The sequence below is a fragment of the Rhamphochromis longiceps genome, linkage group LG22 (genome assembly GCF_057381845.1).
Source record: "Rhamphochromis longiceps isolate RC_006_pf linkage group LG22, R_longiceps_female_GT1.1, whole genome shotgun sequence".
NCBI classification, from domain to species: Eukaryota; Metazoa; Chordata; class Actinopteri; order Cichliformes; family Cichlidae; genus Rhamphochromis; species Rhamphochromis longiceps.
The window spans coordinates 1,410,904-1,433,642 of NC_140577.1; the positions used below are offsets into that span (position 1 = coordinate 1,410,904).

At 45.6% G+C, this 22,739-nt stretch overlaps 1 protein-coding gene across 1 annotated transcript in view; it reads left to right on the plus strand.

The window, feature by feature from the left end:
• Positions 1-22,398, plus strand: part of tnxbb (tenascin XBb) — a 53,418-nt gene extending 31,020 nt beyond the window's left edge. The window contains exons 7-20 of the mRNA XM_085395828.1: positions 5,937-6,090; positions 6,860-7,129; positions 8,511-11,492; positions 13,300-13,422; positions 16,060-16,203; positions 18,083-18,202; positions 18,373-18,522; positions 18,596-18,738; positions 19,490-19,622; positions 19,703-19,854; positions 20,059-20,155; positions 20,397-20,552; positions 21,101-21,264; positions 21,467-22,398. Of these exons, the coding sequence (XP_085251954.1) occupies positions 5,937-6,090; positions 6,860-7,129; positions 8,511-11,492; positions 13,300-13,422; positions 16,060-16,203; positions 18,083-18,202; positions 18,373-18,522; positions 18,596-18,738; positions 19,490-19,622; positions 19,703-19,854; positions 20,059-20,155; positions 20,397-20,552; positions 21,101-21,264; positions 21,467-21,565 (4,887 nt within the window). The 3' untranslated portion in view covers positions 21,566-22,398. The remainder of the gene's footprint in view (positions 1-5,936; positions 6,091-6,859; positions 7,130-8,510; positions 11,493-13,299; positions 13,423-16,059; positions 16,204-18,082; positions 18,203-18,372; positions 18,523-18,595; positions 18,739-19,489; positions 19,623-19,702; positions 19,855-20,058; positions 20,156-20,396; positions 20,553-21,100; positions 21,265-21,466) is intronic.
• Positions 22,399-22,739: the final 341 nt, after the last annotated feature.

The window sequence follows — 22,739 nt, forward strand, 5'->3', positions numbered from 1 at the left end:
AGATTTGAAAGTTTCATTTGGGATCTGTTGTTTCGTTTTCCCCTCAAAGAAAAAGCTGAGACAGTGAGAGTATGTGATCTCACCGCAGACTGCTCCGTGATGTTCAGGTGCCTCGGCCAACACGAGCTGACGTTCGGCGTGTCTGCACGAGCCAACCTTTGATCCTCGCTGAAGCAGAGCAGGTGGGCCGAAGGTTGGGGAAGGTTCTGGTCAGGGTTTGCTTCCTGTCCTCCGGGCTGAGCAGCTCACAGTCATTCATTCTGCATCATAACAGAGTAGCTGAGAATAATGTGAGTCCATCTGTGGGAAAGCTGATGTTCAGCTGGAAGACGAGCGCTCGAAAACAACAACACAAAATTCAGCTTTAATAAAAAAAAATCCTCCAAACTGGGAAATCAAAGGGAACAGACTGGTGTTAATGGATTCACCTGTGCATGAATGAAACTGTTAGGCTGAGTTATGAACTCACTGCTCGCTGTTTCCTCTGGACTCAGAGTCGAGCATCTTTCTCCGTCTGCACGTCAGCGAGCAGCGGCGTTAGCTTTCACTGATCTTTAGGTTGATGAAGACTGTTTCGTGACCGCAGGCGAGTCGGTCGCTGCGTGCCTGAGAACGAGGAAACGCTTCCTCTGCACACTGCGGGCGGCGGCTCCTTCCAAGAAAATGTGATGTTATTAAAGTTGTCAAAGTTCTCACGAAAACACGGCAGCTTAATCCAGATCCGCTCCGGATCCAAGGACTCATCCGTGGTGTAGTTTCTGCTTGCACGCCGTCAGGCGGTGTAGCCTCCACATTCAGGCTGAACCATCGTCTCTGACAGCATTTCCAGAGCGTCAGACAGACGTCACTCCTCAGTCTGGATTTTCTCCTTGCTTCATTTCTGACTTCATAAACTCATTTTCAGTCACTGATTTCCTCTGTGGCAGCAAAACAAATCTGAACAGCCTCGAGGAAAATCCTGCAGCTCGCACCGAGCTAACCAACCAGTGTTAGTGCTGAAGATGGACACGAATCCAGGCCGGGGTGCAAAGCTTCAAGTTCCCCCTTTAACTCGTCGCTCAACGTGTTTTTTACAGTTTCGATATGAGACATACTCAGTAAATAAAGCAAACTCATATTTACTGAATGTGGGCTTGAAGCTTTAACGGTGTCTTTTATGTCGTTTGTGCGGATAAAACAGTCTGTGAGTCCAAGACGACCAAGTGACCTCACGTCCAAGGGAAGTATGAGTCAGTCACCAGTACAACCAGCAGAGCTGCCCAGCTGGGATCTCTGACTGCTTATCTGCATGAAGTTCAACTAGAGCCAAAATGCAGCTTCTGGTGTTTTAGGTTTCTGTGGATGAATCATAGAAACTGAAACTGAATAAATCAGTTCAAGCAGGTCACTCAGTTTCACAGGAACTCCCCAGCCCACAGCTCCAGAGTGTGTGTGTGTGTGTGTGTGTGTGTGTGTGTGTGTGTGTGTGTGTGTGTGTGTGTGTGTGTGTGTGTGTGTGTGTGTGTGTGTCAGTGCAGACATGTGTGACTTCATGAGAGCAGTTTTACTTTATCAAACATGTTAGAAAAATAGAAACAAGGATTGTTTTTAGAGTAGAAAACATAAACACGCTGTTCACACTCAAATCAGCTGATCCACCAGGCTGAACTTCCTGCCTGGAAGAACGTTTTAATATATGAGGAAAATATTTCTGACGGTTACTTTAAAAAAGCCACACAGGGTTTAACACGAGCTCGCTTGACCTGCTGATTCTGCTTCCTGACCGATGCTGAGGTTTTTCTTATTCTGGGACTTAAACGGGAACAAAGTCCAGGCTTCGTCGACACACCCAGGCGGAGAAGAGGACGGCGCAAAGATGTATTTTTATATCGGAGAAAACCATGAAATCGTAAAGAAGCAGAGTCGCTGTGCGGCTGGTTTAGTCACCGTGGCGACGCCACGCAGCCTCGGCCTGGTTTTAGGCGTACCGTGAACTTGTTGGAGCCTCCATGTTAATGATGTCGTGTTTGGATCGAGGACGCAGATCCAGAATGACCTCTGGAGCTCCGTCGCCAGGAAGTCACCATAGAGACCAGCATGGCAACCAGCTGTGGTCCATTTACTTTACAACACAGTATCCAGGCATTAAAAGTGCAGCAGCCTTTAATTGGAGGGCAGTTTGAGGCTCCGACACACAAAGAGACTCGATTCTCTCTTAAGAGCCTGAATTAGAAAAGATGAAAGACGGAAATTATGGGAATGACGTCTTAATTGGGGTATTTTCCCTCTGAGCTGTGGACTGATGCATTTCTTATCACTGCGCTGACGTCACCTAAAGGTTTTCAAAGGGTCGTCTGAAATCCTGCAGCCGCTGAGACTGAGGCGTCTTTGTTAGACGAGCTTCAGCCAAGAAGGTGAAGCAGAAGCAGGAACTTTATCTGCCCCCAGTTACAACTCGTATTTACGACAACATGGTGTTAATGTTATGATCTATGGTCTGACTTTCATGAATGAAGTCCAGGCCTCACGCTGACTCTGCAGGTTCATTCAGTCGCTGCCCAGCACAGGGCGAGAGGCGGGGCAGGTCTGTCACAGGGTTTATCAACAACATTCAGGACAGAGTTACAAACACATGAAAACAATACAAACAACAACAAACAACAACAAACCTGAAGAAAAGCAGCTCCTGTGCACTCGCACACATCAAATCAGAGACGGTTGGATGAGAAACGACCCTCAGAGAGGAAATATTCATGAATCTCTTTGAATTCCTTCATTTCCTGTAACTCCAAATCATAAACCTCATTTTCCTACTATGATAAGGTTGCACACGAGTGGGAGGGGCAGATATGTCCCCAGGTGACGGACGCCGCTGATCAAAGCGATGTTTCCTTCTGTGTTTTTCGTACATCAGAGACTTTACGTTGTGTCCTCCCACTAGTTTAGGTTAGGGGTTAACCTCAGGGTTAGTTTCCCCTGAATGAGCCTGACATGCTGCACAAACCAGAAACAGCCGTTTCCAGACGTGCAGCGATGTCACTGATTTGCTTCCTGATTGTTTCTCATTTGCTTCAGTAAAGTTTGATTGTGGAAGCCCCACAGACAGAGTGGTGTTTCCACTCAGGCTCTCTCTCACCATCATCATCATCATCATCACTCCAATAGCTTAAGCCACGTTGGGTTCAGTTACAGCCAAATGTTACGTGGGCCAGATGCCGCACGGCGTCCACCTACAGCAATAACTGAAACACAGCATCGTGGTTCTTTTGTGCCTTTGTTGTCATGCTGACCTTGCTTCAGTCAGGCCACTATTTTCAAAAGAAGATTATTTCCACTTGCATTGTTTGGGTCTTTTCGGGTACCTCCCTGCCTTCCATGTGCAGCAGACCTCTGACGAGTGATACGACACTAACTTGATCAAATACAACAACGATTTCAAAGGCTGGAGATGCCCAGAATCCATCTTATGATGCAAAGCTTTGTGTCTGCAGGAAGACGGGGATGACAGATGAACACCTGAAGCATCTGACAGCGTGTCTGTGGAAGTTCTGACAGACAGTGTCACCACCCAGAAACGGATCACCATGTACCCCAACCAGAAGCCTTGGATGAACCGGGATGTTCGTCTCCTCCTGAAGGCCCGCAACACTGCCTTTAGGTCAGGAGATGCACACGCCTACAGTACAGCCAGGGCTAATCTAAAGAAGGGCATCAAAAAAGCCAAACACCATTACAAAAAGAAGGTAGAAGAACACTTCTCCAACTCCAACCCCCGACGCATGTGGCAAGGACTCCAGACCATCACAGACTACAGGACCACCAAACCCTCCCCCGCATCCTCTGATGTCTCCTTCCTCAACGAGCTCAACAACTTTTATGCTCGTTTTGAGCGAGGGAACCCCACAACCACAACCAAAGCAGACATGACGCCAGACCACCAACCTCTGACTCTCTCCCCCACCGATGTAGGAGCGGTGCTGAGCAGGATCAATGTCCACAAGGCTGCAGGCCCTGATGGCATCCCCGGGCGTGTTCTCAGAGCGTGTTCTGGGGAGCTTGCAGGAGTGCTCACAGACATATTCAATCTGTCCTTGGCCCACGCTGTGGTACCGGCCTGCTTCAAATCCACCTCCATCGTCCCGATACCCAAAAACTCCAACCCATCTTGCCTCAATGATTACCGCCCAGTAGCACTCACCCCCATCATCACTAAGTGCTTAGAGCAGCTGGTCCTAGCACACTTCAAATCCTGTCTCCCCCCCACCCTGGACCCCCACCAATTCGCATACCGCCGGAACAGGAGCACAGAGGATGCAGTCTCCATCGCACTGCACTCTGTCCTCTCACACCTGGACAACAACAACACCTACGCCAGAATGCTGTTTATAGACTTCAGTTCAGCATTCAATACAATCCACCCCTCACAACTCATCAGGAAACTGACAGACCTGGGCATCAGTTCCCTCATCTGCAAATGGTTACTGGACTTCCTGACCAACCGCCCCCAACATGTCCGGCTGGATAACCGCTGCTCATCTACCATCACAATGAACACCGGTGTACCACAAGGCTGTGTGATGAGCCCTTTCCTCTACTCCCTCTTCACCCACGACTGCAGACCTGCTGATGGTTCCAACACCATCATTAAGTTTGCAGATGACACCACGGTGATTGGCCTCATCAGTGACAACGATGAGGCCGCCTACAGGGAGGAGGTGGATCGTCTGGCTGAGTGGTGCGACAGAAACAACCTGCTGCTTAACACCGAGAAGACCAAGGAGCTCATCGTGGACTACAGGAGGAATGCTGACCCACATCCACCCATCCACATTAAGGGGACGGCTGTGGAGCGTGTGAGCAGCTTCAAGTTCCTGGGAGTCCACATCTCCGAGGATCTCACCTGGACGACCAACTGCTCCAAGCTGGTCAAGAAGGCTCACCAGCGCCTCTTCTTCTTGAGGACTCTGAGGAAGAACCACCTGTCCTCAGACATCCTGGTGAACTTCTATCGCTGCACCATCGAGAGCATCCTGACCAACTGTATAACAGTCTGGTACAGGAACTGCTCTGCCTCGGACCGGAAGGCGTTGCAGAGGGTCGTGAAAACTGCCCAGCGCATCGCCGGAGCACCACTTCCTGCCATAAAAGACATCTACAGGAAGCGGTGTCTGAAAAGGGCTGGGAAAATCATCAAAGACCCCAGTCACCCATCACATGGACTCTTCACCCTCCTGCCCTCTGGGAGGCGCCACAGGAGCCTCCGGACTAAGACCACCAGGTACCGGAACAGCTTCTTCCCCACAGCTGTCAGACTCCTGAACTCTGCCTCCTGACATCTGACCCACGTTAAACTCATGGACTGAACATACACACACCCACAATGGACAACTGTACCCTCAAACACAATAATAACATGGACTGAACCACCACTCACAACCACTAGCACTTTATATAGCCTCTGTAGAAACTATCTACACCCTCACTTATCTTAACTGCACTACTGTATAGCTCTGTGTAAATAATCATTCTGTACATTCGATAATTTTTAATCCTACAACTGTTTACAACTTGCATAGTTCCCATTTCTGTATAGCTGTATATCTCAGATTCTGTAAAGTTATTTATTTCATATTCTGTATAGTTTTTCATATTTATATCCTGTTCATATCCTGTACATAGCTTGTACTCACTACAGCCTGTACATACTTATAGTTATAGAATATTCACAACATACTTCATACCGTGTACATTATAACATACCATAATAGACCCATTTCTGTAATATACTCACATATCTATATTATTGCTAATATATATTGTAATATATCTATATCACTAAAGCACTTCTGGATGGATGCAAACTGCATTTCGTTGCCCTGTACCTGTGCATGTGCAATGACAATAAAGTTGAATTCTATTCTATTCTATTCTATTCTCTGTCTGTCCTGACCCGACAGAAGGAGAGCGACCAGCAGATAACTGCGCAGGTGGAAGGCGGCCTGACCACCTACACCCAGACGGGCCTGGCGGCCGGTCAGGATTACAGAGTCGGCATCGTGGGAGAGATCGACGGCAGGAGAGGACACGAGAGCACCGCTGAATTCATGACACGTGAGGTTTTGTTTCCTTCTTTGTCAGAAACTCCTCTGCTTTTCTCTTCTTACTAAATCGAAGCCACAATCGCTTCCACCCTCCGCAGATGGAAATGATTTTAACACTTAGATAACCATTAAAAATGAGGAAAGTCATACAGACTACACTGACTTTGAATAACTTGTGTACATCTTAGTCACTCTGCACTGAATTATCCTCCTTAATAGTGTTAGTTCTTTGGCTGGTTTACAGGAGTTATACCGTGATGGTGTTTAGGAGGTGTGATGGGTGTAGCTACGTTTTATCACGTCAAGTTTTGTGTTGTAACCATTCTGAGAACACCAAGTATTCCCCAAATACACACTGTGTGCAGATGTCCTGACAAAAGGCATGTTCTTCAACTCTGATACCTGAACCAGAAAGTAACTGTGCGCTGGTCCTGCTTTATGAAAGAGCCTGAAGTTAGAGAAAGGAGCCTCTGACTAGCATACTGGCACTTGAGAGCAGCTCAAATCACCAAACTGGCAGCGGGAGCTTAAACATTTCACTCTCGCTGCCCTTCCTGTGGGAGATGTAATCTGTGGCAGCTGCAGAGAAGCTGCCCGGTGGCTGGCGATGAAGAGGACGATTCAGTCTGCAGGAGTTTAGAAAAGGCAAAAACCGAGTGGAAGTGTATCGATCCAAGTCAGGGGGGTAAACAGGAACAGGTAGACTGCTTCATGTTACCTGGAAGAAAACATTCACCTGGCGTGTGCTGGACTTTCTTCTCTGTTTTCTTCACCTTCAGTCATTTCTGGTCCCACCAACCTCAGAGTTGTCAAGATGTCGTCCACGTCTGCGGTAGTCCAATGGGAGCCGACAGTGGGGGAGATTGACAGGTACCGTCTCACCGTAACGCCAAATGATGGAGCGGAGAGGAGTCAAGAAATGACCATCCCAGCTGACCAGAACTCCGCACAGATCCAGCGGCTGGAGGCCGGGCATTTGTATGACATCCTGCTCGTGGCAGAGAAAGACACGAGCAGGAGCGCTCCAGAGACCACCCAGGTAGTCCCCGGTGAGTAGAGCCAATCACAGCTTGCTTCCACTCAGGTTAACGTCCTGGAAATCATTTTTCTTAGCTCACGCCATTGACTGTATGTAGATAATGGAGATAGCCTCAACTTTATATGTCAGAAGTGACCTCATTTAAATCATATTTAGCTAATGCTCACTAGCTTTGTTTGTAAGCTGCATCCATAAACTGTCAGATACTTGCTAATTAGTGCTAAGGAGCTAAAAAATAACGTAAAAGGAATTAAATTCTTGGCTGGTCGACTACTACATTTAATAGCAATTCCAGTGTTTAGTACAGTTTGACAGTAAGCCAAAGATATTTATCAGATAATTGCATTAAAAATGCTCCACGAGTCTCCAACAGCAGTCGAGAGGTCCAGTTCACATGGATGTTAGAGGAACTGAAGGTTACTGCTTGTTAAGCATTTTATATGAAATTTGTGGTCAACAATGTTAGTTAGAACTATGAAGTGTATATAACGTTTCTGGTCTGAACAGTAAATGCAGAGCTACCTCACAGCTTTCTAAAGGACAGACGGAGGATTCTCCTATAGTTTAAGAAAAATAAGTCCGGTTAAAGTCTCAGAAAATGATGCTTTGGCCTGATTGATTAATTTAATAAAGTGCAGTATGATGTTTGCAACTTTACAGTCAAAAAACAAGCTAAAGCAGAACATGCATGACCACGTATGACTCTGTGCATCCATATGAGTGTTCACCGTTTCTGTTGTGCTGTATGTTCACAAAAACCCAAGATAAAATCCTCACCTTGAGGCTTCACAGCAGGACTTGTTACGTCTGGCTTTAATAAGAGCCTCTGGTTAGTTATCACCCCAAAGTTAGTCTGAAATGACTCACTGCTGAGTAAAAAGTTAGAAATTTGATAAGAGAGAGAAATAAAAGGAAGGAATCCAGGTCGTTGTTGTTCAAAGATTTCTTTTCCAGGCTATGCTCGGGCCATAACAGCTTTTGTTCGGCTAAGTGAGCCTTTGTGTCCCGACACCTCATCATTCAATGAATTACGTCATATACAACACGTTAGTCGATGTCCTCCCCCGACCCTCAAGAAGAAAACGTACTTTTATCTGCCTCTAACCTCAGTCGTTATGTTTCTTTCTCAACAGTGATACGAACAGGTTTGTCCGAGGAAAACAATAATGACATTATGATATTCTCCTTGCAGGTTGAACGTGGATGCTGCTGACCTGAGTTATGGTTTGCTCGGGCTGGCAAACTGTTGTAAATCAGGTTTCCTTAAAGGAACAATAATGATTAACAACCCTGCTTTTCTTTCTTTGTTAGGTGTGACTTCTTCGGTATTAAGGGCATATTATGATGATCTTAACACTTAATCCAAATACTCACTGCCTTTACATCCTTAGGAACGATATTACCAAGATTTCCCACGGCAGCTTCCCCTCCATATATTTCCAAAGAGTCCACTTTGACTACCCAGGCCTCCCTAGCACCTAACCAAGATGTTAGCAGCATACACCAAGACTTGAACCCATCAGCCGAGGGACAAATATTTGACCAGCGTGAGAAGACAGAAGATGTGAGCAAGGACAAAGACTCCTCAACTCCTATAATAATTGCCAGAACTAAACCTCTGGTCAATAAAATGTTTTCAATAAATGGCACCAGCCCCAAACCCATCGGAAAGTCCATATTGCCAAGGAAGCAACCGCATTTCAATGCAACAAGAGTTGTGCCCAGAAGGAGACCTTTTAAAAAAGTCTTGGAGAGTAAAAACCTTAAACCAGGTGTCCCCATCATCAGACAGTCTGTGTCAGACCCAAGTATAGAGGCATCCAGCTCTGACAGAGTTGATAAAAATAAAGCTATGCTGCCTGGAACAGATTCAGAAACAAAGATCCAAAGTAGCTCAGAGGAATCAGCGGCTGCTGCTGACTTAAAAGGGCCACCGCAAGTTGGCATTGCAGGCCATGGAAATGACACTGGTCTCGTTTCTCCAGAACCAAGTGGGACCGTTCAAAGCCAAGAGAAGAAATGTCTAAATAAAATCAAAGTGACACATTCGAGACTCCCCTTAAAAGATAGAGGCAATGGGTGTAGGGGGGCTGAGCATGCTGGCATGGTAGAGAAAAGTCCAGACCTGGGTTCACCGCCTTCTGCAGAGCCAGACCTTGATTATAAACCAGATCCTTTACATAAACTTTTGAAAGACACTTTTGATAGTATGAACATCTCAACATTTTCTGTTCACCTGTCAAAATCATCAAACCTCTCAGTCAACGCAGACATAATTGGGAAACAGATTTTGAGAGGACTGAAGCCACTGCCATCGCTCTCATCCTCTTCAACATCCTCAGAGTCACAATCATCATCGCATTCATCAGCCTCAAGGACATCACACTCTCCAGCTGCACCACCATCACCTTTATCCTCACCATCCCCACCTTCACCTGGTTCCGATGGATCAACGGCAGGTTCATCGTCCTCGCAAATGTCTTTAATTCCATCATCACCTTCATCTTTACTGTCACCACCTCCATCCACATCATTGTCCCTTCCAACAACATCATCATCCCCTTCCAGATCTGATAAATTTGATTCACATTCAAGCAATGAGCTAAGTGAAAGCAGCAGAAGTAGCTCTGCGCCTGCACCACCCACAGATAGAAAACCACCACCAGAAGGTGGGGTACCTCAAATGAACACTCCTAAATATGGAATCAGACGCCGTCCATACGCAAAGTTTGGACCTTTTCAGAACAAAACCCATATAAATTCTAGATTCCGTCTCCCCTCCCATCGTATGAACCTTAGTCCTGAAATGACAGCAGAGAACAAACATCGGCCGACGAGCGAACTGTTGTCTTTACCATCTATATCTGCTTCTGAGGAATCATCCTCTGTTAAGGCAAGTGTACCAGTGAAGGATACAACTGGGTTAAAAAATGGGACAGGTACACCTGACTTATCTGGAGTCGAGCAAAACCAAAAAAATGTGCAGATAGAAAGACAAAGGATAGCAAATCGCTGTCCTCCATTCAAGAATTGCCGTTTTCTAAAAGGGGGACCTTTTCAGAATCAAACTCGTCGTATTGGACCTTTGAACCGTGAAACAGAGCCACGCAAAGAGCAGGTGGTTTCCAATGAGTTAACAGCTACGTCAGCCCCTTCTCTTTCCAAAGGGCCTGTGAGAGATGCAGATGATGGTGGACTTGGGACAAGAATCTCCTCCACAAGTTCAGCCACTGAGTTTAATCGGACACTCAGAGGAAGAGGAATGTCTTCCTTCCATCGCCAAAATACCAAACTGGGCTATATCTCTCGCCAACTATATGAAAGACGTTTAAAAAACGGAACCCAAAGAATACCTCAACGTCCGTATAACTATCCTCCTCACAAGTATTTCCCAAACAAAGAGGTAAATGCAGGCAGCACTGGAAATCAAACTGGCCAACTGGGAAGCATATTAACTCGCCAGAATGTCCAACACCCTATGCATCAAATTCCAATTAGAGAAGGAGATCAAGATACTGCAGCTGACCAGATAGATGGTCAAACCAATGTCCGATCACAGACTGAGAATCTAGGAACTGGAGACAGAGCTGTGGGGAGAGAAGAAGATATTAGCAGTACTGATTCAAAGCTGCAAGAAATAAATGACAGCGGAAATCCTGGCAAAAGCAATGGGACTGGAATTCAAGGCAGACCAACAAAACAACATTTCCCAAATTCAAGACCCTCCAGCTCAGTCACATTTCCAATAAGACAACCAGCAGCAAAAACTGTTCCAGCACAGCATCCCACCCACATTAGACACTACACCGGGGGTAGCCAAAAGAGTGAGAACCCACAAACATTTGAAAGTAAAACTAAGCAGACAAATCCTACGTCAGATCTTTCTTCGTCTGGAGTCTTAAGGGAACCTTTGGACTTTGTGGAAGTCATAAACCAGACCACTGATGGAGTCACATTGATATGGGACTCACCTGAAGGCAAGTACAAAAACTTTGTTGTGACGAGAAAAGACGGAAAAGAGGAGGACACAGAGCCAAAAGAAAAAGAGCATGACTACCACGATTCTGGCAAAGAGGGAGGCAGGGAAGAAGAGAAGACGAATCACACGCCTAACAGGGACACCATTTCCCAAAATGTAGGTAGTGACGATGAGAACAGAGTGCCTGGAAGCCTTGTAACTCATGCCCCAAAAATCCAAAGCAAAACAATAGTAAAACCAACAGAAAATGAAAAAACCTTCAAAAAAGTCCTTCCTGGTTCAGCTCGGTCCTTCCGGTTTGAGGATCTGCCCCCACAGCCCGAGTACACCTTGACCTTACTGGGAAAGGGCCCTGGCGTTCTGTCAAGACTGCACAAGCTTGTCATCAGTACAGGTACAAGCTATTGTAACAGTAGAAAAGATGAATTTCTACAGTGCAAAGCTTCAAAATTACTGTCAGTGTTGTCAAGTCTCGTTCAGACGGCTCGATTCTTTCTTTTTGATCTTGTACCCGCGTCAGTCTTGGATCATTCAGAAGACTGTTCATTCAAGTGCTAATAACTAATAATCACTCGTCTTAAATGTGACTAGAAATGTGTGCTTACCCACTAAATGCTTCCTCCATCGTGGTTTCAAGAGCTCGGATGCTGTGGCGCTCTTGAAGACTGTAAGCTTGTGATTTACAGTTCCACATTCATCACTTTGTGTTTGTCATTCAAACAGTGGTTCAGTATAACTCACTTTCTTATTAACACATACTGATTTTGAAAAAACTCTCATGAACTTGTGTTTTCTGTTCATATTATATTTGTGCAGTCATTCTTCAGCTCTCGTGAATATGACAAATACTCATATTCATGACATTATAAAGATCAACACCCTCTCCACCATAAAAGACACATCCAGTTATTTGATGTCAACCCTCAGATGTGGGTTTACAAAGCTGTTTGCCAGATAGTCTTCTTAGTTTGTACTGGCCTAACTTGGTTAACAAACAACCTGCAGAACTTACCAGACTGCCACATGCAGAAAATTTACCAATTCTTTACAAAAAACAAAAAAAGAGGGAGAATCTTTGTTTTTTTCTCTTTGTACAAACATTAGGGAAGATTTTATGTACAAGAAACCAAACAGCATTCCAACTCTGTTGGGCATGATTAACAGAAGAGGACCCAGGATTGAGCCTAGGGGAACTCCACTCAGATGCACTGTTGATACAAACTAGTTGATCAACTAAGTTGACATCAAAGACATCAGTAACAACGTAACTCTCTTCATTCACTGCTACTCTGGTTTTTTCTCACTCAGGGTAAGCTAACAGCCATCTTCACTGACACCTCTTCACCTCTCTCCCAAACCAGGGTAAGACCACGGCTGGTCTCTCTACTTTCGGTCTGTTTTAACTTTTCGCATTTAAAAACGAAAAAGTAAATCAATTAGTAAATCTGTAAATGTGAACATTTTAAGGTAAATCAGCGCTGTACAGTACTGATGCGTACTATCAGTATTATACAGTACAGCATAGATTTTAATACAAAGAATAGTCTAATTCTCTTTTGTAATATACAGCTTAAGTCGTGCAAAAAATAAAACAAATATCATTTATTGAGTGATACCGAGTCCTTCTGAGTTTTGGAAAATTATCTTAACTTCTCCCGATCGTTTCCTGGTTCTCACTTCCAGCTCTAAACAGTTAGATTAATATCTTAATGTGTTTGTGTTCATTCACTCTGAATAATCTTGTCAAGTGGTCTCTTTATCTTCCTTTGTTTTAACGTCCTTTATTCCTGCCATGCCTTTTATTTTCAGGTGAGACCGAGCAGCTAACTACTGTGTTAAAATGTCGTCACTCCCTCCTTTGCCCAGGAGCCATCTGCATTTAATTGTTACTTTATATGTCTGTATATGATTTGTATACTGTATATATGTTTGCATTGTACATATATACACAGAAACCCATTGAAGCACTAATAGCAAATGTGTGGATGAATAAATAATACTGTGCACACTGTTTTCACTCCTGACTCTTTTCACTCTACTTCAGTGTTTTTCACAAACCCAGTTATTATTTTTTCTTTCTCTTTGTGGAATTTTTGTATTTCTGCTGCTTGTTTTTGTCTTTTATTGATGTTTTTCCCTCCACTTCCCTTCCTGCCTTTCGTTTACCCCCCCTCTCTCGTTATATTCGATCTGCCCTCTAGGACCCGAGCCTCCCTCTAACATAGTCTTCAGTAAGGTGACGGAAAACTCTGTGACGGTGTCGTGGACCAAACCAAAGAGTCCCGTCAGCGGTTTCAAAGTCACATATACCCATGCAGAGGATGGTGAGAGCCTGGATTCCTATTGTGCTTCATTTCTTATTGGCTAGTGAATATTTACGTAAGCCAGGGGTGGGCAACTCCAGGCCTCGAGGGCCGGTGTCCCTGCAGGTTTTAGATGTGTCCCTGATCCATCACAGAATAGAATAGAATAGAATAGAATAGAATAGAATAGAATAGAATTCAACTTTATTGTCATTGCACATTGTGGCTTCGATTTAGTAAGAAGAGAAAAGCAGAGGAGTTTCTGACAAAGAAGGAAACAAAACCTCACGTGTCATGAATTCAGCGGTGCTCTCGTGTCCTCTCCTGCCGTCGATCTCTCCCACGATGCCGACTCTGTAATCCTGACCGGCCGCCAGGCCCGTCTGGGTGTAGGTGGTCAGGCCGCCTTCCACCTGCGCAGTTATCTGCTGGTCGCTCTCCTTCTGTCGGGTCAGGACAGACAGAGAATAGAATAGAATAGAATAGAATTCAACTTTATTGTCATTGCACATGCACAGGTACAGGGCAACGAAATGCAGTTTGCATCCATCCAGAAGTGCTTTAGTGATATAGATATATTACAATATATATTAGCAATAATATAGATATGTGAGTATATTACAGAAATGGGTCTATTATGGTATGTTATAATGTACACGGTATGAAGTATGTTGTGAATATTCTATAACTATAAGTATGTACAGGCTGTAGTGAGTACAAGCTATGTACAGGCTATGAACAGGATATAAATATGAAAAACTATACAGAATATGAAATAAATAACTTTACAGAATCTGGGATATACAGCTATACAGAAATGGGAACTATGCAAGTTGTAAACAGTTGTAGGATTAAAAATTATCGAATGTACAGAATGATTGTTTACACAGAGCTATACAGTAGTGCAGTTAAGATAAGTGAGATATAGTTTCTACAGAGGCTGTATAAAGTGCTGGTGGTTGTGAGTGGTGGTTCAGTCCATGTTATTATTGTGTGTTTGAGGGTACAGTTGTCCATTGTGTGTGTGTGTATGTTCAGTCCATGAGTTTAACGTGGGTCAGATGTCAGGAGGCAGAGTTCAGGAGTCTGACAGCTGTGGGGAAGAAGCTGTTCCGGTACCTGGTGGTCTTAGTCCGGAGGCTCCTGTAGCGCCTCCCAGAGGGCAGGAGGGTGAAGAGTCCATGTGATGGGTGACTGGGGTCTTTGATGATTTTCCCAGCCCTTTTCAGACACCGCTTCCTGTAGATGTCTTTTATGGCAGGAAGTGGTGCTCCGGCGATGCGCTGGGCAGTTTTCACGACCCTCTGCAACGCCTTCCGGTCCGAGGCAGAGCAGTTCCTGTACCAGACTGTTATACAGTTGGTCAGGATGCTCTCGATGGTGCAGCGATAGAAGTTCACCAGGATGTCTGAGGACAGGTGGTTCTTCCTCAGAGTCCTCAAGAAGAAGAGGCGCTGGTGAGCCTTCTTGACCAGCTTGGAGCAGTTGGTCGTCCAGGTGAGATCCTCGGAGATGTGGACTCCCAGGAACTTGAAGCTGCTCACACGCTCCACAGCCGTCCCCTTAATGTGGATGGGTGGATGTGGGTCAGCATTCCTCCTGTAGTCCACGATGAGCTCCTTGGTCTTCTCGGTGTTAAGCAGCAGGTTGTTTCTGTCGCACCACTCAGCCAGACGATCCACCTTCTCCCTGTAGGCGGCCTCATCGTTGTCACTGATGAGGCCAATCACCGTGGTGTCATCTGCAAACTTAATGATGGTGTTGGAACCATCAGCAGGTCTGCAGTCGTGGGTGAAGAGGGAGTAGAGGAAAGGGCTCATCACACAGCCTTGTGGTACACCGGTGTTCATTGTGATGGTAGATGAGCAGCGGTTATCCAGCCGGACATGTTGGGGCCGGTTGGTCAGGAAGTCCAGTAACCATTTGCAGATGAGGGAACTGATGCCCAGGTCTGTCAGTTTCCTGATGAGTTGTGAGGGGTGGATTGTATTGAATGCTGAACTGAAGTCTATAAACAGCATTCTGGCGTAGGTGTTGTTGTTGTCCAGGTGTGAGAGGACAGAGTGCAGTGCGATGGAGACTGCATCCTCTGTGCTCCTGTTCCGGCGGTATGCGAATTGGTGGGGGTCCAGGGTGGGGGGGAGACAGGATTTGAAGTGTGCTAGGACCAGCTGCTCTAAGCACTTAGTGATGATGGGGGTGAGTGCTACTGGGCACAGCTGATTTTAGTGGCTAAATTAGCTCCTCAACATGTCCTGAAGTTCTCCAGAGGCCTGGTAACGAACTAATCATGTGATTCAGGTGTGTTGACCCAAGGTGAGATCTAAACCTGCAGGACACCGGCCCTCGTGGACTGAGATTGCCCACCCCTGACATAAGCAAAGGTCATGTCCAGTTTCTAGATCAGGGAGCGAGGTCACAGCTGATGAGTAAAGACATCTGTTCCATCAGAGGTTTGGTTCAGTTCAATAACATTGTTTTCTCTGTGTGATTGTTAGATCCTTGCCGTATAATTTAAAGCACTTTGAGGCGACTGATGATTTGGTGCAAGACTTTATGGAAAATAAAAAATATTGAATAATTTATGACTTTTTATTACATGCAAATGTCTATTAGGATTACATGAATAAATAACTAATCCTGTGTTTGTGCATGCAGGCGAGCCGGTGTCGGTGTCTCTGGACTCAAAGGACTCCACCGTGGGTTTATCCAAGCTCTCACCTGGTTCTTCTTACGAGGTCACCGTCATCTCCACCCTCGGACTGGACGAGAGCGATCCAGTGAAAGACTTTGTCATGACGCGTGAGTCACGCGCTGTTGTTCACTGTTTATCTCAGCCTGAGATGACACACTGTTGTAAAAGTTCATAATTGAATCCACACATGGTTTCTTTAAACAGTTTCATGTTTTCAATTTTATGTGCTTTTTTTTACACTGAAGAACTAAAAACAATTAATTTTACATGTTTTTGCTTCTATATGAGAACTGGTAGCTTGGTAGTGTTTGCAGCAGGTGCTGACCTGGAAATGAGCTGCACGGTTTTTATGCTTCGTCTGAGGAGACTCGTGCTGGATTTATTCCAGTCGTCTGTGTTATTTCAAAGAGCAGAGAAGGCAGTTCAGATGATTCCCATCCTAAACACAGAGTCTCACGGGGAAACTGGATGCTTTTTCTCATCTTTGCATATTTCACTGGTGATCAGTCTACAAACTTCAGTGAGGTCAGGCAATGGCTCCTGGCAAATACTCTTATCCTCAATGATAAGAAAACTGAAATTGTGGTCTTTGGCAGTAACGTTCTCCGTGCCAAACTTCGTGATGCTTTTGGTTTTCTCACTAGTTCCTTTTCCGACACTGTTAGGAATCTGGGCGTGTTACTTGACAGCTCTTTTAAACTTGATAAACAAGTGTCTGCTGTTGTTAGATCCAGTTTTTACCAACTCCGCCTTATTTCTAAGGCCAGGCAGTATATCCCGCATAAAGACCTGGAAAAGCTCATCCATGCCTTTGTAACTTCGAGGCTGGATTACTGCCATTCACTCTATTTTGGTCTCCGCTCTGCCCTCCTTCACAGATTACAGACAGTCCAAAATGCTGCTGCACGCATTCTAACCAAAACTAGGAAGTTTGCCCACATTACTCCCGTCCTGGCTGATTTGCACTGGTTGCCTGTGAAATATCCAATTTAAAATTCTGCTGTTTACTTTTAAAATCACTAATAACATAGCACCGAGCTATCTTAAGGAACTCCTAAGCTCATATGTTCCTGCTAGGGCTTTAAGATCATCCTCACAGTTACTGTTGGTGCAGCCTAGATCTCGGCTGAAGTCTAGAGGTGATCGAGCGTTTGCCCTGGCTGCACCAGAGTTGTGGAACAACCTTCCGATTGGCATCCGGGCGTCTGACTCTATTCAATCTTTTAAATCACGGCTTAAAGCGTATTTGTTTAATCTTGCTTTTTCTACCGGTTAAATGCTGGCCTTGTTTGCAGCGATTTATTCTATTAATTTTCCTATCATGCTTTTATTTCCGCTGTGCATGTCATATCGCCATTGTGTTTTGATGGCATAGTTATATTGTGCTATAGTTATATTTTTCTATTGGTGGCTTTTTCCTGTGAACATAATTCTACACTTTTATTTTTATGACTCTGATTATGCTTGTGTTAATTTGTTTTATGTTAAGCACTTTGGCATGCCGTTGGTTTTTAAATGTGCTCTATAAATAAAGATTGTTGTTGTTGTTGTTGTATGTATTTGGTGATTATCAGACTGGGGCGTGTGTCCTCTGGAGTGGAAAACTGAGAGAGAAACTTCAGGAGAATTATAGAAGTATTCATTTCACTTTTACTTTTAGGCTTTTAAATCATGAATATAGAGTAAAAACTTCAGCATTACAATACAGATTTATTTTAATCGTTAGTTGGTTAACTGGCATTTTACTTTCTTCACCGTGGCCGTGATGTTTACTGCACTAAACTTCAAGTTGAACCGATATAGCTGAAATGTTGCTGTTATAATTGTGGAGCGGGAGGTCAAGATGGGAGAAAGGTCATGATGGGAGGTCGTAATGGGAGAAAGGTCATGATGGGAGGTCATGATGGGAGAAAGGTCATGATGGGAGGTTGTTTTGGGAGGTCATGATTCTTTTCGTAACTATTATTACCTTTATGTGTCTCTCAGTGCCCGACCCGCCGACACACCTGCGTGCCGTAAACGTCACCGACTCCACCGCCTTGTTATTGTGGCGTCCAGCGCTGGCAGCCGTTGATAAGTATTCCATCGTGTACGGCGCGGGCACAGGTGAGCAGGCTGTCTCATCTCACTGTTAATGCAAACTCATCATGTCTGCATCATGTCAGTTTCTCTCGCGTGTCTTAAATTCACCCACGGCTCCTCGTTGCTACTCCTACGTGTCTGACTAAAGCGTCCAGTCTGATCATCGTTTTGAATGAGGCAGTTTGCTTGTGTAGGTTCAGAGGTGAAGGTCACGGTGTCCGGAAACGCAGCCGAGCAGCAGCTCAGCGGCCTGGAGGGATCCACCACCTACACCGTCACTGTAACCAGCCAGCTGGGCAGCCGGGAGAGCTCGCCGGCCACCACCAGCTTCACCACCACCGGCGGTCAGCACCACCTTTGTCTGTAGTTTGGTTTGTGACCTGAACAAACACGAACCTCATCAGTGTTCCTCTCCAGGCTCGGGGAAAGTTGGGGAAGGCCCGCAAGACCTCCAGGCGAGCAACGTGACTCCACGCACTGCCACGTTGTCATGGAAACCTCCATCAAAGCCCGTTGGTAACTACAGACTGAGCTATCAGGCTAAAGACAAAGAAATGAAGGTGAGCAAGTTTTAAAAATGATTTCCTGATTAGTCAGTGACTCGAGTTCAAGTCACGACAGGAAGTGAGGCTGATGTTCTTTTTACGCCTCCTCCTATGATTTTTCTGTGTTTTAACTTCTGAGAACACAATCGTCCGGCTTAGCATCGCCTCTTTGGACCAAAGAAAATCGAATAACATATTTGTTAAATTTGCTGAGTCCTCTTGTCATCACCGTGTGCACATCTGGACTGTTTCCAGCACAGCTGCTTCTTTTGGGTCACTCTGTGGACGTTCACACTGCTTACACTTGTACAGGTGTGGAGTGACGATTGTGTCGATGGCCAAAGAACTGCTGAATCTTCAGAGTCATATAAAGATCAATCATTAGAAGGAAAACACGAGTTATTGTTATTGCAGACTCCAGAATCGCAGCAGTGATAGGGATTAGCAGGACCCTGGAGTCTAGACGCTGGTGGTGGTGAACACCTGGGAAAACTCCCAGATGTGTGAACACTGAGCTTCCTTGTAGAGTTTAAACTTAAAGAGGTCCAGATGTGTACATGGCGACCACCTTAAAGAGAACCTCAGACTCATTTTATTATTTATTTATTCGTGAATATCAGCAGATGTTGAATTTGATGGTTGTTTTTCACCAACCGTCAAAGGAAAACGTGGCTGAGACGTTCCTGTTTATTTTGACCTGATGTTTATAATAGCGTGCGTATCTCAGACATTCGTGAGGCCTGATTTCCGTTTGTACCGGCGGCAGGAGGTCATTGTGGACGGCTCGTTAACGCAGTACAACCTGACTGGACTCCATCCTGGATCCACGTATACGCTGCAGCTCCAGGCCGAAGGAGGAGGACAGTACACGTCCGCCATCTCCACAGAATTCACCACCGGTACTTCTTTGAGCCTTCGTCAGTGCTGTTGTTGTTCGAGATTTCCTCCCACCCTCACCCTCCGTCTTGCTCCTCCTCAGGAACCCTGCGGTACCCGTTCCCCACTGACTGCTCTCAGGAGCTGCTGAACGGCATCGTGACTTCAGGCGAGGCAGAGATTTTCCCTCAAGGCAGACACGGGACGCCAGTGACAGTTTCCTGCGACATGGAGACAGACGGTGGCGGCTGGACGGTATAAACTCACACCACAGAGTCATCTTTACTTTACGTGTGTTTGCCTAATTTAATTACTAATAAAACACTTCCAATATAGTCCAGCAGTATTTATAAAGCACGTTTATGGGACTCGATGGAGACCGGCTCGCTTTCAAAGGCAGCCTCGTGTCAGCGCCGCCTGCACTGAGCAGGTCTCGGGTGTTTGGTTTCCTGTGTGCAGGTCTTCCAGCGGAGGAAGGACGGCTCCGAGAATTTCTTCAGACGCTGGAACGAGTACGTGGAAGGATTCGGGGACGTGAATGGAGAGTTTTGGCTCGGTGAGAGATGCTTTTTAATATCTGAGTACAAATCTGCACAGGACCAGGCTCCGTGTGGTGAGGAAACATATTTGGAAACACGGATGGCAGATGCAGCTTCCACAGAGTGCAGTTAAAGCAGCAGATTTGAGCACAGCGCCAGTTTAACTGGAATGACAGACATTCTCATCCCAGCCTTTTCTCATTTTTCTGTTGTTTATTTTGTTTCCTGTAATAAAACCCGATAAACTCGCCCCTTCAGGACTCGCGAGTATCCACAACCTCACAGCGATGAGCAGGATGAGCCTGCGGGTCGACCTGCGAGACGGCGACGAGTCGGTGTTCGCTCAGTACTCGACGTTCGAGGTGGCCAAGAGGAACTACAAACTGACTGTGGGAGGATACAGCGGCACCGCAGGTAACACGGGAACCTGGAAGAGGTGATCAAAGGTTTTCAGCACCGCCGAGCTCGATTCAGGTTCAGATGTTTGCTCTGAACATCCTGATCTGCCTGGGTCTCATTCAGTCAGAAAAAGCCATCACACCAAGGTCACCTCTGTCCTACTGTAATGTCCAGACTGGGGGGGCAAGGCCCCTAAAAGCATGCCCCTGCCTGCACTCCTGGCCTCCTTGGTCTGGGACACTTCAGACTGAAACCTGCTGGACGGTCGTGTATCATCAGAGGTCAGCCTGACTCATAGCTGGCTGCTGCTTCTCACGCACGTCCATGCCAACTGCACTTGTGCCCAACACAAACCTTTTCGATCGCACTTCCTGGTTACAGTTTCTTATTTTCTCTTGTTGTGGGAAACGAGTTTGAGGTTTTATTTCCACAAAGACTAAAATTCACAAACAGTTGAATTAAGTCATCTAAATAAAGCTCAAGGATCCGGAGATAATGAATCATTTAAGTAAATAAAATTATATTTGTTAATAAGGAAACTTCCTACCGTGCTATCCTTTCAGGTGACTCTCTCAGTTACCACAACCACCGGATCTTTTCCACCAAAGACCGGGACCTGGCGCCCTTCATCACCCGCTGCGCCATCTCTTATCGAGGAGGCTGGTGGTACAAGAACTGCCACGAGGCAAACCTCAACGGCCTCTACGGCATCAACACCAAACACCAGGTAACGTCATCGAGTCGCTCGGACGGATTTTACTTATTTTCAAGGACCTGCTACAACTTTGAAATGGAGCTGGTTGAAGTATAAAAACAAACGTGTGCGTGTGCGTGTGTGCGCGCGTGTGTGTGCGTGTGTGTGTGTGTGTGTGTGTGTGTGTGTGTGTGTGTGTGTGTGTGTGTGTGTGTGTGTGTGTGTGTGTGTTCAGGGTGTGATCTGGACCGCCTGGAAAGGAAAAGACTTTTCTGTCCCGTTCACTGAGATGAAGCTGAGACCGGCAGCCTTCCGGCCTCCGTCCCGAGGATGAGCGAGAGAGAGGCTGATGATGATGATGATGATGAACTGCTAAACACACATGCTCAGTGTGTTACATGTGTGAACGCACACATTGAAACGGGGAGCTCGGGCTCCTGTTAGAAGATTTGTATAGAGTCAGTTATCAGTATGTTACTGCAGATTGTACAGGTTCCTCCTTTTCACCAGTATTTTAAAGCGGGGCGTCTTCCTCCATACTTAAAGGCTCAGTTCACACAAATTATATCACGGCTGGGTCCAGTTAGACAGTTCTGGTTTCACATGCAGATGCTCTGAGAGATCAGAAGTCTCAAACTAGAGGCCCTCGTGACTCCTGATCCAAAGCAGACTGTGGCTTTCAGACCAAATAAAAGTCACACAAGATAAAAAAAACAACTCAAAACCCTCTTAGAAAGATTACCGGTACCAGTGAGTGCTCGGCTCAGTCAGATCTGATGGATATGAGCGAGACACAGGCCAGAAACGCAGCCCACACGTCACTCCCTGGTTTTTCCATCACTGTGTGCCTCAAATTTGAAAAATAAATAAGAACAAAAACATTTTCAAGGACAAAATGATCCAAAAAACATTTTAGTGTTTCAGATCAGATCACAGTGAAATGTAATCAGGCACAGGTCCTGCTTAGAAGCTCGTTTAGCAGCAGCCCCACTTTAAAGCTCAGCAGCGCCCCCCGGTGTTCACTCTCTGTGAGGGTCCTCAGGTGCACTGTGGCCCCGCAGTAAATGGAGACGGGTCTGTGCTCTGTCGCCTTCTCGTTGTGTTAACAAATCTGTTTTATTCCCTGTGTTCTGTATGAAGCCTCCCAATGACTTCAATAATAAAACAAGTGAAACTAAACAGCTGCGCGGGTTCATCTGTTGGAGTCAAGGTTGCATTGTGACTAAACACTCTCTGTTTGCAGGATATGAATGAAATTATTCTTTCTTTTGTTTAATCTTTAAAATGTTGAATATATTAACAAAGAGCGTGTCAGTGCAGTTTGAGCAGTGTCGTTTACTCAAAGTTATTCTCTCTGTGATGCACACAAGGTGTCACTGAGCAAATGTCACAGAAACTGCACCTGGATCAGCAGGAGGAAGAGGAGGAAGAGGAGTATCAGCAGTGTTGGAAAGGTTACTATGAAAATGTATTCCACTACAGATTACAGATTACATGCCCCAAAATGT